The sequence below is a fragment of the Larus michahellis genome, chromosome 1 (assembly GCF_964199755.1).
Source record: "Larus michahellis chromosome 1, bLarMic1.1, whole genome shotgun sequence".
Lineage (NCBI taxonomy): Eukaryota > Metazoa > Chordata > Aves > Charadriiformes > Laridae > Larus > Larus michahellis.
Window position 1 is genome coordinate 4,176,870 of NC_133896.1, and position 13,400 is coordinate 4,190,269.

At 38.5% G+C, this 13,400-nt stretch overlaps 1 protein-coding gene across 7 annotated transcripts in view; it reads right to left on the reverse strand.

The window, feature by feature from the left end:
• The window catches only part of MKLN1 (muskelin 1), a 97,786-nt gene that overhangs the window by 72,810 nt on the left and 11,576 nt on the right, over positions 1-13,400 (reverse strand). For 6 of the 7 annotated variants that reach the window (XM_074573195.1, XM_074573199.1, XM_074573198.1 and 3 more), the window contains exons 2-4: positions 10,320-10,389; positions 2,872-3,014; positions 1,372-1,460 (exon numbers count right to left, since the gene is read on the reverse strand). In XM_074573195.1, coding sequence (XP_074429296.1) covers positions 1,372-1,460; positions 2,872-3,014; positions 10,320-10,389 — 302 coding nt within the window. The remainder of the gene's footprint in view (positions 1-1,371; positions 1,461-2,871; positions 3,015-10,319; positions 10,390-13,400) is intronic. The other variant, XM_074573202.1, reaches the window with a different exon arrangement.

Here is a 13,400-nt window from a genome sequence, read left to right on the forward strand (position 1 = left end):
ATAACATCAGAACACATTTTGCTGAAATACATTTTACACATCCAGAGAAGTAGCTAGTAATCTTCCCATTCACACCCTTAGCCCTCCAGTAACTATTTGCTGGCTAATAACAAAAACCTAATGCAAGAAGCACCAGAATACATTAAAAAAAAAATTAAAAACATTTTAACCTTCCTGATGTAGTCAACCTTTAACTCTCTAACTATTCCTCTGCTCCTCTTGAGGTTTCCAAAAGCCAAGTGTTACAGATGTTTCCAAAAGAAGTAGCCAAAAGCAAACCCAGTGAACTGAAGAGCCAATTTCTCCACCTCTCTAAGAATGAGAAACACCACCGTTTATGGCACACAAATGATTACTTGATTCCCAGCCTGAAGCTTTCCATTCCTCAGGCAAACATGAGAGGAAATTCAGAAAGCTGCCTAAAAGACATTAGAGCAAAGGACTCAAAGGCAGCCCCTACACAACCACTACACTTTCCAAAGTCTTGGGAAAGGAATTACCCAACACTTCAAAACATGCTGAAATTCATCTAAATTAGTCAACAGGATCTTATCTCATTTTTCAGCAGCTACCTCCTTGCTCTATTTTTAACCTTAGACAGCTAGTTTAAAACCAGTCATTCTTTTACTGTCTCGGTAGGAAGGGAAGATAAATTTACTGAGGTACAAAAAGCCGAAAGGCTCTAAATTCTTGCATTAAATCTAAACAGTAGCACTGATGGCCACTCTAAGGCACTTGTTCTCTCTGCCCTGCATGAAGCAAGGAAGAGAGATCCTCGGTTGCTCCCATCACAAGTCACAGTAACCTGCCTTTGTTAGCACCCCCTTTAGCAAGCTTCACCAGCGAAACAAGACTGAACATCACGGGGTATAATTTTTCTTTGCCCCGGATGTCCTCTTTAGCCAGAGATGAAACTTAATGATTAGAGTCGCAGGAAGATAACAAGGAAGGCTTCTGCTGTTGCTCTATGTGCTGCTAGCATGTTTGAGAACAAGAGACTTCAATCTTTTTCAAATTCTAGGGCTGTCAACACTGAAAGTTTTACCGGTATTTAGTGTAATTATTTTTTTAAAGCTCTATATAGCAATTTATAGTAGGACAGTAAGCAGCTTCTCCAGCAATTAATTGACTCAGCTGTATTTCTGAAAATGACTGTATTGCACTTTCATTCCCCACGATTTAAATTATGAAGCTATTATTTCTTAGTAACAGGACTTCACTGTGTTCCAATCTAACCAGCCTAAGAGATCATGAAAAGGAACAGCTATTGTGGATACTTTGCCTGAGTACAATGTAGTCACAAGTGCCAAGACTGGCACAAGTATAAGAAGAGATTATTTTCTACTCAGAATGCTGAAAAAATGCATTTACCTATCTTAATGAATCGACAGGGGAACATCTGTTCATCAATTTTATGCTTCAAGGTGAATGTTTCTTTGTTATAATCATTCTTTAAGCCACTGTGGGAAAAAATAAATAAGGTTACTAAATCTTACCTTGTATTTTAGGACTAGCTAATAAACGCGATCTAGGTCATGCCTGAAATGCGAAGCTTGTTTCATATTACTATGAATCATAAGTACGCATGCTGGACCAATGCCTGGAGTGCTATCCACCATCTTATCTCCCTGGGAGGCAGCACTGGCTAGTGGTTTCAGGAGGAAACTGACAGGGGATCAGTGCTGCTGGTCTGCACCTGTAACCCTGCAAATTCACCTGGAACACCGCAACTTTCCCATTTTCAAGAGGGAGATGGACCCACTCTCAGAATTATCACACTGCCAAAGTGCCTTCTGATCCATTTATGGACATTACTTTATAAAAATATCAAATTCTTAGTATAAATTATCAGAAATCTTAAGTCCATTTTTACTGAAGATGCAAGTACAGGTCCCAAAATAAGCATTTTTATTAAACTTCAGTACAAGTGAAATGAAATTAGATATCAATAATTACTATGCTACTAAGACCTCTTCCCCCATCATTCTAGCAGCAATAAAGTCAAATTACAAAACTGGTCTATCTAAAGAGGCAAAAGGGTGGGAAGGGTTGTGGCTACTTTCTATATGGTCTTGAAGGATACCTGCAACAAAGAACTTCCCATGTTTCTCCATGGCTATTCTGCTTGACTACAGATGATGTACACCCATACATTCCCCAGAGGTGGCCTTTCCTTCTGCAGGCCTGCAAAAATAAACTAGTTCTTGCTACTCATTTCTCTTGTACTCATAGATATTTAAATACCATTTCCCTTTCTGAAACAGAAGATTCCTTAAAAGGCCCTTGCAAATTTACATTAGCAACTACTCAGAAGCTCTGGATAGCTTGAATAGCCAAAAGGCTCTTTCTTTAGTCCCTATCAGTACAACTACCAAATCAAACTAAACAAAGGAAAACATCAGTTTTCCATTTGCTTGTTTGATTTATTTACCCATTTGAAGAAAGGCAGAGCAGCTGACTAGCTCAGACTTTTACAGCTGCAACAAGGTTTTTGACATAGGCAGGTTACTTGGGCTTTTAAAAGCTACTTTAAGTTACCCACTCCTGGGGAATCATTTCTCTTGCGCCTCAAGCCCACAGAAGAATGGAATTGCCATCCAGCTACATTGCACCCCGCTCTCAGCTCTTCCAAATCTCCACAAGTTTGCTCTCCACAAATCCTCTGTGGTTAGAGCAGAATAAGGAAGGCTTCCTGGAGCAAGTGTTGGGATTGCTGCTCTCTGACCTGACCGTAAACACAAGGGCAGCTAATTGCAGGATCAGAACCACATCCCTATTACACTGTTAGCCATGTGTCTGCTTGAGAGTGAAGGGGAAGAGCATTTTGGTCCAGACTTTATGATTACCATAGCTGATGAAATCGTATCTTACCTGGATAAGAGATCTGTCATGTTTTCCTCATTCATCCCACCGAAGACTTTAAACTTCTTTAAATTGCAGACGTGTGTTTTCTCGTATTTGCCAAATGTGATACTCTGGACTATGGCAGGTCTTTCAAGTTTCAGAATCAAATACTGCAGAAGAGAGAACAGTGAATTTTAATGTTAAAGCTAAGGCTGCAAAATACACTAAGAGAGAAGCGCTACCGCCTTCAAAAATCCGGTTTACAAAACCAGAGAATGAGAGTTAAGATGATCCCTCCCCATTATTGTATTTTCTCCTTTGTTCCTGGAATGAAGCAACAGGTTTTTTTACTAATATTACTTTAAAAGCAGTTTATCCAGGAAAAAATTTGGTTGAACTACCTATTCCTAGCATTTCTATTCAGGGCTTACATACGTTTCTTCAAGTTGGATGCAAGACTTCCTGAAATCTGGCAAATAGGATCAAACTACAGAGAGCGATGATTCAAACGCCCACCACAGCCTGAAATGAAACCTAAACTGAATACACAATTAGATAAATACAGTATGTTCCACATACTAAGAGAACATCAAATTACTTTTCCTCTCTGGGCTGACACTATTTAACCACTGAACGCAGACTAAGTTTAATGTGTGGCTAACATAGGAACCAACTGCTTATTAAGCATGCCAAATAAATCCAAAGCCACTTAACTGACAATAAAGGGGCTTTACACAAAAAAAAAAAACACCAATGAAAATATTCTCCCTTGTGAACACGTGCTCCCCCCCCTTACACAGATGTCCCCCCAACAGTGTATGACGAGTCAGATTATTTATATTCAGGCCCCAGCCACCAGCTTCACCAGCGCTACTGGAGGAAAAGATCTGTTCCGTGTGAAAAAGCATATGCAGAGAAGTGCATGCACCACTCATCGGGGATTATCGACCACCAAGTTTATTTAATTTCCCCTACAAAACAGGTCTTGGAGGGAGAGTCTGGAGACATCCTGTTTTGCAGACTCCTTTGGGTTTTATACCTGAAAACAATGTATTTCATTCTCCTCCCTAACTTCTCAGAAATAAGCGGTACACAACAGAGAAACAAGACGAAGTGCAGAATCACAATTACTCATCCTGCTGGATTTTGTTACAAAACCCTGTGATCAAGGCTGCAGTACAAGCAGAATCAGTAAGGCACTGTAGGACACCTCCCACTGCAGGCACTTCTGGTGGCCCTTTCCTCCAAGAAGCATCATTGCCAAACCAGACATGAGGCAGTATTTTGAGATTTGATCGACATCAAGTAGAGTGTTTGCATGCATATGGCTGCTTTCTGTGGTTGCTGAGTAGAGACTAATATCCCCACAGAAAGTGTCGTGAGCATCACTCTGCTTGTCCTGTACAGGTGTATCTATGGGACAGTCTTACCCCAGAAGCACATCTTTTATGTGAGAAGCGGAACAGATTTACCCATCCGTTTAGTTCTCAAATTTTCTGTTATAGCCCTATAAAGCAACTAATTCCGAATTTAGGAGCAGTACTGACATTGTTCTAGAGAGCGACAGGATAAACATGTGATCTCAACGGCTGGTTCTCACTACATTCACAAAAAGCTTTGCTTAAAAGAAATACTCCTACATATAGCGGTTGCAGATGACAATGCAGACTGGATAGGTACCTAATAGAACAAGGAAGATTTACTGCCAAAGATGTTTTCATCAATTCCAAAATTTTCAGGATGAAAAAAATAAACCAGTATCAGCACTGCTAGTGTACAACAGAAGAATGCTTCGGTACTTTTCCAAATTATTTTTTTTGTGAAAGAAAAATTTCTATTTTGTGAATAACACCATCCACCTGGTTGTCAGAACCCACTGTTAGTTTAACTAGAAGTAAGCAATGCTTTTGTCTCAAAGTACTTCCCAAACTTCAGAAAAAAACGTAAGTTCTAAACAGAAAACAAGATTTTCTAAAGCAGAGAAAAGGAAGGGAAGAGCAAAATGATGGTCCTGTAATGGGGATGGCAGTACTTGATACATGGCACAGCCTGCTGCCAAAATTCCCATGCAGAACAGACAGTACACAACAATGTCTAAGAACTCCTCCTACACCATCATATCATCCCTGCACATTTCTCCCAAAACTGAAAAAGCGAAGCTAGCACTACCAGCATCAGCAACTGCAATTCTTAATCCTGGTGGAATCACAAACCTAACGCTTGGGCGATGAAGACATAATTTCTCAAGTACCACGCAAGATTTGCAGAAGTTTGGCACAAACTTCATCCTTCGTTATTCAATTCTTAACCTAAATTAAGTGAGAGAAATCCAGGACTGCAGTTAAATCTTTTATCTTGGCATACATCCTTAGAAGGGAGCAAGGCATGGCAATTACTCCACACGGCTAGCAATGATTTCTTAAACCTATGAACAGGGAAGGAGCTCTGCAGCCCTCCTTCCTGCTTCCACACATCCCACCACCTGCTGAGTCAGGCAGACATTACAGAAAATACAAGCACAAACGCTAAAGACAACCCTTTTGTGAATTTATCTGCTGTCTGAAACAAAAGAGAGATTTGCTCTAAAGCCTGTGTCTCGATACCTGTACCCATGTATGCTTTTTTTTAATACATACATACACACATACATACATAGATGTACTTTTTGGTTTTATGTATAAACACACACACTGCTGCTGCCACTGTGGATACAGGCTACAAACCTCACTGATGTCAAAAAAATACATTGCTTCAAGAGCTGCAAACAGCTGGCTGCATGGATATTTTTGGACTGCTACCAGGACTTTAGATGTGACAGACTAATCATATCTTTCAAAGCTATAGAGAAAAGTGTACATTCAGAGCAAGTGATTTATTAAACCTGGACAAAGGAAGTCTATGAGATTTCAGACAAATACATATACCAAGATATTTGACATTTTTCTGTCCTATTGCTATAAGCAACGTCAGTACATTTAATGTCAAAGAATTCGTGAAGTATTCAAAAAACCAAATTATAAACTGAAGCGTTTCTTCATTAGAGGTATGGCATGCAGACACCGATCGCAGTAACTGTGCAAAAACCTCAGCCTAATTGTTAAGCCCCAAATTACAAGACTTATAAAAAAAGATGCTACAAAACTTCTGGTTTATGATTCAACACGTTTGTAAGTGAAGATGCACAAAGAGCAGAGTAGAGCAAATGGCACTTCAGCACCTCAACAGCTTGTTACAATACAGCCCCCACCCCCTTACCTCCCCCCCCCCAAAAAAAAAAAAAAGCAAATCCAGACCTGTCACACTGGGAGCTGCAGCAAGTTCCAAACTTTTTTGAAGCACTGGTCTGTGCTACCATTTGATGACAACCATATGCATGCTTCTGCATCACACAACTGAGTGTAAATTTTATTAATGTACTTTAAATTAGTTCCTGATACAATCTACACAGCAGGATGGAAATCAAGAGAGGAAAACCAGCCTTCTCAGATGCACAACTGAAACCAATTGCTTGGACAGTGCCACTAACTTTATACATATGTTGCTTTTTAACTGCTCAGAATTTACATGTCCACATCAAATATGCTGGACCAGATTCCAAACTGCACTATGCAAGCTGCCTGTCCAATTAAAGTCACATTGTGTTTTAGTAATTTCTTTAACCATTTCTGCTCAAGCATTTTTTATTAGGGAGCAGTGAAACTTCTATTGCATGTGAAAATAAAAACACAAAACCACCAAGATACTCAACAGTGACTGCCTTTGTCCCCCTACCCATTGCTTTTGCAGTTAAGCTTGTAGATAAATAAAGAAGTCTATCCTTTTGTTCTACATATTAATCAATCTATTCAGGGGAAATTAAACATTCTTCTGCACGCAGTCTTCCAAGTCATACCATCACTGGAGCCATGAGGATGAGCATTTGTGACAAGGCCATGGTCTTCAGCACGACAAGCCTTATTGCTTCACACTTCCTATGTAAGCCTAGAACTAGTTTAAAAATAGAATGATCAGCCTTCTGCCTGAATAGGTTACTACATAACAGGTTTGTTATTGAATATATAATTTCTGGGTCATTCTATTTCAAGAGTCAAGAAAGATATCTAGTTTAATAAACAGAAAAACAGCTGTCATATGTATTTCCTTTCACTGGCATTCATTCATAACCAACTGGTGGCTTTCACAGCCACAAGAATTATTTAACTCTACCATACCCATAAAACTAGGAAAGCCCTTTACTAAATATAGTCCCGGGGCAACATTCCAAGTGTCTAGACTTCCACTTTCATTTTCTTTCCCTTTTCAAAAAGGTTTAATACAGACTCCAGCACATTTACTGCAAAGTGTGGATCTTGGTTGAGCTACTGTACAAATTCTCAGATTTTTGCCTATGTTTTTCTGATTCATGCTCCTCCTAGCAAGAGGAACACTCTGAAAGAAGAGGTGCCTGGAGACGTTTTGTTTCACTCCAAAAGGGAAGGGAATAATTCAACATTTAGGGACTCACACATATTTTTACCGCTAAGCCAGCACAACAGCACCACCACGCTGGCAGGGAATTACTAAATCCTTACTTTAAGGTGAGACACTCTGATGAGACAAACACTAGCGATTAGGGCTGCAGAGCTTATTAAAATATCTCATGGCACATTCCAGTGAGCATGACTGACATTAGTCCTTGTGTTGTGTCAGCCCTAGCTAACAAAGTTGGAAACGTGGAAAGCTTTATTTTACCAAGTTTTAGTTCGCCTCCTGTCCCAGACTATTATGGCCGCCCACACAGTTTAACAAGTGCGTCACCGCAAAAGTGACCGATTTTTAAATGAAGTGATGCCAACACTCAAGCTATAAAATGTTTTGCAACTTCATTTTCCATGGGATACACAATGTTTATTCTGGGGATTAAAAGTCATATGTATATATCATCATTTTTTAATATGAAATATCCAAATTCTAACATAAAGCAACTAATTCCGCCCCCAACTTCTCTCCTCACCACACTTATAATTCAGTCAACCACTATTTCAACTGAAGTTTTCCAAACTAAGAATCTGCCTTAAGAACTTTAGCCACCTGCAAGAAAGAGGAAGCAGAAAAGCTGTATAAAAGTTCTGTATAAAAGTTTTACATGCATTGAAATGTAGCAGTCTTTCAATGGGCAAGGTGCAAGAACTAGCCATTTTGAGCAAAATGCAATCAAATCTGAAGTTCTTTTGTCAAGTACGAGACAACGTAATTTGGAACTGTTTCTCTCTATATGCCCAGATATAATAAAAACTGCATTCTTTGCACACAGGTGTCTTCTGCAAATTTTAATTTCCCATTTCCTCTTTCCAGTTAATTTTTCAACAGAGAAGTTATACTGTAAAAAATGCTTTACATGAATAATTAAACACTCAGGTTAGAAACCCAAGAATTAGCTAAAGTACATATTAGAAACACTGCAAATACATCATCTCACTCAGAGCTCAGGAATCGGCTTGCTGAATACACAAGCAACTACGCAGCGTTTTATATTCTTACTATAGGATACAGAGAACCAAGTAGGAAGAATCCAGCAAGATGGCCTTTTCCACTTGCTTTTGTCTTTAAATAACACAGAATAAAACTCAAATACTGTCTTGCCAATCTCAGTTGCCACTACGAAGACTAACTTTTTGCAAGTCAGATCGAAGGACCTCAAATCTGGATACCTCATACATATAGTGAGAGATAATAGAGATGAGATATATAGGTGTGTGTATATATATAGATATATATGAAATATATATCTATATATATATGATAATGTTAATTCACCTCTCCTATTAAAAAGTTTGGTTTAAATGACCTGCTTATCATGCAGGGCAGTGGCCAGTTGTCCGCAATTGCATTCAGTAGTTCTGCAACAGCATCTTCATTCATGCCATGATCAATACACATAAAATAGCTGGAAGACATCTTTAATATGTTTATGTGGTTTGTACAGAAGTCACTCTAATTATTCCCTGCTTAATCTACATGCCTGAATATAACTTGTATCACTGCTTGTCAGATTTAAGCATAGGTTGGGAATATTCTAAAGCTTCTAGTTACAAGAGATGTATTCCCTTTCAGAATCAGGTTTTTAAAAGCACAAAATATTCAGGAAGGCTCAGAAAACGAAAGAGCAACTTTTAGCAACAACTAAAAGCATCTCAGGTGAAAACCCAGTCCAAAGCTACACCACAAGCCAACCTTGCCTTGTGAACAAGAGAGCCTTAAAAAAAAAAAAAATGTTCTTCCTGTATGAAAGAAAGTAAAGGATGACATGCACAATACTCATTACCCTGCAATCGATATTTCCTAGACAGACTAAAACTGCTTCAGGCTATGGATTAAATTCCTATGCTATTTATCAAATATATATATATGTGTGTGTAAAAAGATCAAATTAAAAGAGCAGTAGACGCACAGAGGCACCAAGAGAATCAAAATTATTAGTCTTCACAAGTTTATGAAACATTTTAATGGAATAAACAGGATAGTTTTCCCTCTCCTCCTAACAAAACACCTACTTTTACAGGCACAACAGTATAGAACACTATCATGAAAATCAAGATGAACACTTTTCAGCTGGATGAGATGGCATGCTGCTTTAGGGAGCCATCAGTCTCTAGACTATAGATTAACACACTTTCAAAGCAAAGTAGCAAGATTTACCTAGAAAAAATTCTGAGAGTTTTAACTCATGAGGAATACTTGGATTAAATAAGTAGGTAAGCAGAAGAACCTTCCACGAGAGAGATACTGTGCAACATGCTCTTCTGTGCATCAGTGTTTTAAACAAAGAATTTAAAACAACCAGCGTACAGAACCAGATACAGAAGCTGACTGAACAGTACCAGACTAATAAGGTATAAATCTAGAATAAAGAGAAGGATAAGACGTTTATTAGAGAAGAAAAAAAATTAAGTAAAATGATAAGCTTATTTTTTCTGGATAATCTAATTAATAGTGAAAAAGCAAATTAGACGTTAAAATCAATATAAATCTTATTTTAATAAGGTACTTAACCAACAGAAGAGGTGACATTCATGTCTCTTTAAACATAGTCTACATTTCTAAATGCGCTATTAGGAGAAACAAATACAAGCTCCTTAGATCTAGGATTCAAGGACAGCAATTTACAACAGTTTCCAGTAGAGCTGACAAAGGGGGACCTGCATGCCTCATTAGCAGTTTAATCTAACCATAAGGTTAGATTATTTCCAGTACGATCGCGAATGTCAAGGATGAGACACAAAACTTCCCCTGCAAAAAAGCATTTCTTGAAAGATCAGAAATAAATTGCTGGAACTGTAAATACCTGATGTTCCAACAACCTGCATTTTATTGAGAGAAGGTAGCCTATAACAGCTGTCAATACAAACAGTAGCAGTCTACATTTAAAATAAAAACTCCAGTATATATTAAGTTGTACAACACGGCTATACGGTTGCAGAGATTCAGATGCTTACCTGGGGAGGATAATTGCTTTCTGAAGACCATCTTGAGGACTGATCATTGGGCTTGTCCACCAAGATATTCCTAAAAAATGAGAAGCCAGAAGTAATTTAAATAACTGCCCTATTGTATTTTGCATCTCCAATAAGATCATACATGCAGATCAGTAACATTCTCATGCAACTACCTAAATTGCTAGGCAGAGACTAAGGTTTTCCCCTTCTTTTATTAACAATTTTCTACATTGCTATTTTACAAGACCCATCGAAGTATTCCTCCAAGCCTCGTGGTTGTGAAACGGAGCTCCAAGTTGCGAAATAAAAAAAAAAAAAAATCTAAATTGTGAAATAAATGTAAAACAGATGAATTTCTGTAGGCCCAAGTCTGCAACAAAGTGGAAAAAATGGTCTCATTCACCTCAATGGGGCAAGAACTTTTCTATAAGGTTAAAATGATGAGCAGTAAAACGGTTAGCGAGCCAAGAACTGTCCTTTACTAGACAGGCGATACTGGAATGGAGAAAGCAAGCTGCTAACCTACTTAAGCTTTCTTGGAGCGTGAAATAAGAACATCTAACTCATGCCAAATTATAACAAGTATTTTTCATATGAGTTACAAGCCTAGAACAGCACACAGGAAAGCAGAAGTTTAATTCTTCGACTGGCAAAATTACCTCCAAGTTGCTTTCTTACAATTTGGAATAGCACAGCATTTAGGTAATTAACATAAATTCAGAATAGTTTTTTGGCTAAAATGAAACAGATTCATCATGATAGTCATATGAAGGATCTGCCTTCCCCTCTCCTATAACCATGTGGTAAAGCTCACCCCCAAGATCAAATTAAAAACTAAAAAAAAAAAAAAAAAAAGAGAGCCCAAAAATATATATAAATATTGGCGAGGTGACGATGCACCACCTGCTGGACAAGGCTCACGAGCTCTACCACATCCAACTAACAAACTTGCCAGCTCATAAAACTTATGTAAAAAGAAGGAAGCAGTCATCAAAAGGCTTATGCCATCTCCATCTGCTGTGTAGGAGGAAAAGAACAAGAGCATCTGGATTACTACAAAGGACCGAAGGAAAAAGTGCTCATATAAAAGCTCAGAAGGGAAAGAGGTTAAGTCAGAGGTTGAGCATTAACAAACAGAGAAATTAGCTCGCTCTTTCCACATTGGGCAGACCAAAATCACCACACTAGCAACAGTATCCAAGCAGTCCTGCACCACGACAAGGGAGACAGCAAGGAGTTAGACCAGGGTGGCCCCCTAAAATACAGTTATTTTAGAAAGCTGGTCTAATGGCTGTCCATCTGCAATCTTTGCAAGAGATATGTCATGATTTTTACACGGCATAGGAACAAAATTCAGGTTCCCTGTCCCTTTAGCTAGTTTCCATCGTAGCATGGCAGTTATTAACTCAGCAATGCCAGTACCCGCCCAAGCCTGCAGCTGGTTTATTCCCACATCCCCAGTGGGAAAAATACGTTTGAACAGCATACGGACACACACAGCCCTTCTGCTCTAACCCCATCAAAACAGGAAACATCAAGCCATTGGCCTGCATAATTAAACATCCCACTAAGTACATTGAGTTTGCAGCATGAAGAGGCTCAACTCCAAGAGAAAACCTAACCCCCCCCAACTTTAATTACAAGAGGGACAAAATGAACAAACCAAAAGTGAAAATTTGGGAACTGATGTGACACAGATTTCTATTAAAAGTTGTCAATCTCAAAGATAAGTCACCACTAGAAACCAAAATACACTTGTTTTGAGAAGAATCATACCTGCAGTCTCTTCTGCCATGCCACGGGCAAGGCAAAGTGATATTTATGAATTTCTTAATACCTTTAAATATCTGAAGAGAGAGTGAAAACTGTTTAACTTGAAGGAGAGATGTATCTTATATTAAACACTTAAGGGACATGAAGGCAGATAAAACTAGATAATACTGTATGGCTTTTCTCCTTTATGGAACTTTATCCTAGCGTGCAAAATGACAATTTACCCTACAGAATAAATTTTATTTACGATGCTATCACATTTGTTTAAACATTAGACGATAAGCTCTTCATACATTGAGCAACACTTGCAGGAATTGGCACCATTACATGGTCAGACAATGCCCTGCTGGAAAGAGGCATTTTATAACTGGGACAGATCCCAAAGATCATATTTTTAGAAGTAGATTTGTTTGCTTCCCCAGGTCAAAGATCAGTTTCCACAACCAAAGAGGACCTCAATCAGTACAGCTAGACAAGTTAAAAATCCTTCTGCTGAGAGAGAGAGAGAAAAGGGACTGGCAACTCACACAAAATTAAGGCTAAAAAGAAATTTAAAAGATAAAGATAGCCGTGTCAATGGAGTTATAAGTATGTTTAAAAATACACGGGTTATTAATTTATTAAGATTAAACAAACACTGAAGACAGAAGTCCATATGTACAAAGTCAATTTACTGTAATGGTTTAGGAAAATTTATGGACTTGGAGGAATTCAAGCATTCCAGCAGTCATGAGACAGTAAGAAACAAACAAATGCATATCCTAATGACAGGACAGACTCCTTTTTTCACGTAAGGCCCTTTTTCTGGGCATCACAAAATTCCTACGCAGTACCTGGAGACAGGCTTTTCACACACAACACCAAGATTAAAATCTGAGAAACTTTAGAAGTGAAAATTCCATTAACGTGATGACTTTCCATGTAATCTTCACAAAGCATTAAAAAAGGTATTTGTAAGCCCTTGAGCTACCGCAAGTACCAAGTAGTTTTACACAAGCTTTTCCTGTGAAAAAAGCAATCCATTAAATGCAGTTTGAGATAACTCACAATCATAAACTGTAGACACAAGATCTAGTCTTGCATAAATCTACAGTGCTGCCAAGAGGGACCATTCCACCCACTCATGTCTGATCCTCCCCCTCCCTACAACAACAGCTATAATAAAGATTAGCATAAATAACTTCTTTAGTCTGATCAGTTCTCCAATTCAGCTTACTACTAGTGCCAGTGCAAAAGGAAAAAAAAAAAATGAGCAGCTGGATCTGGACAAGGAGTTCATAGTGGAGTGAACTCCCAATACCACCTTCC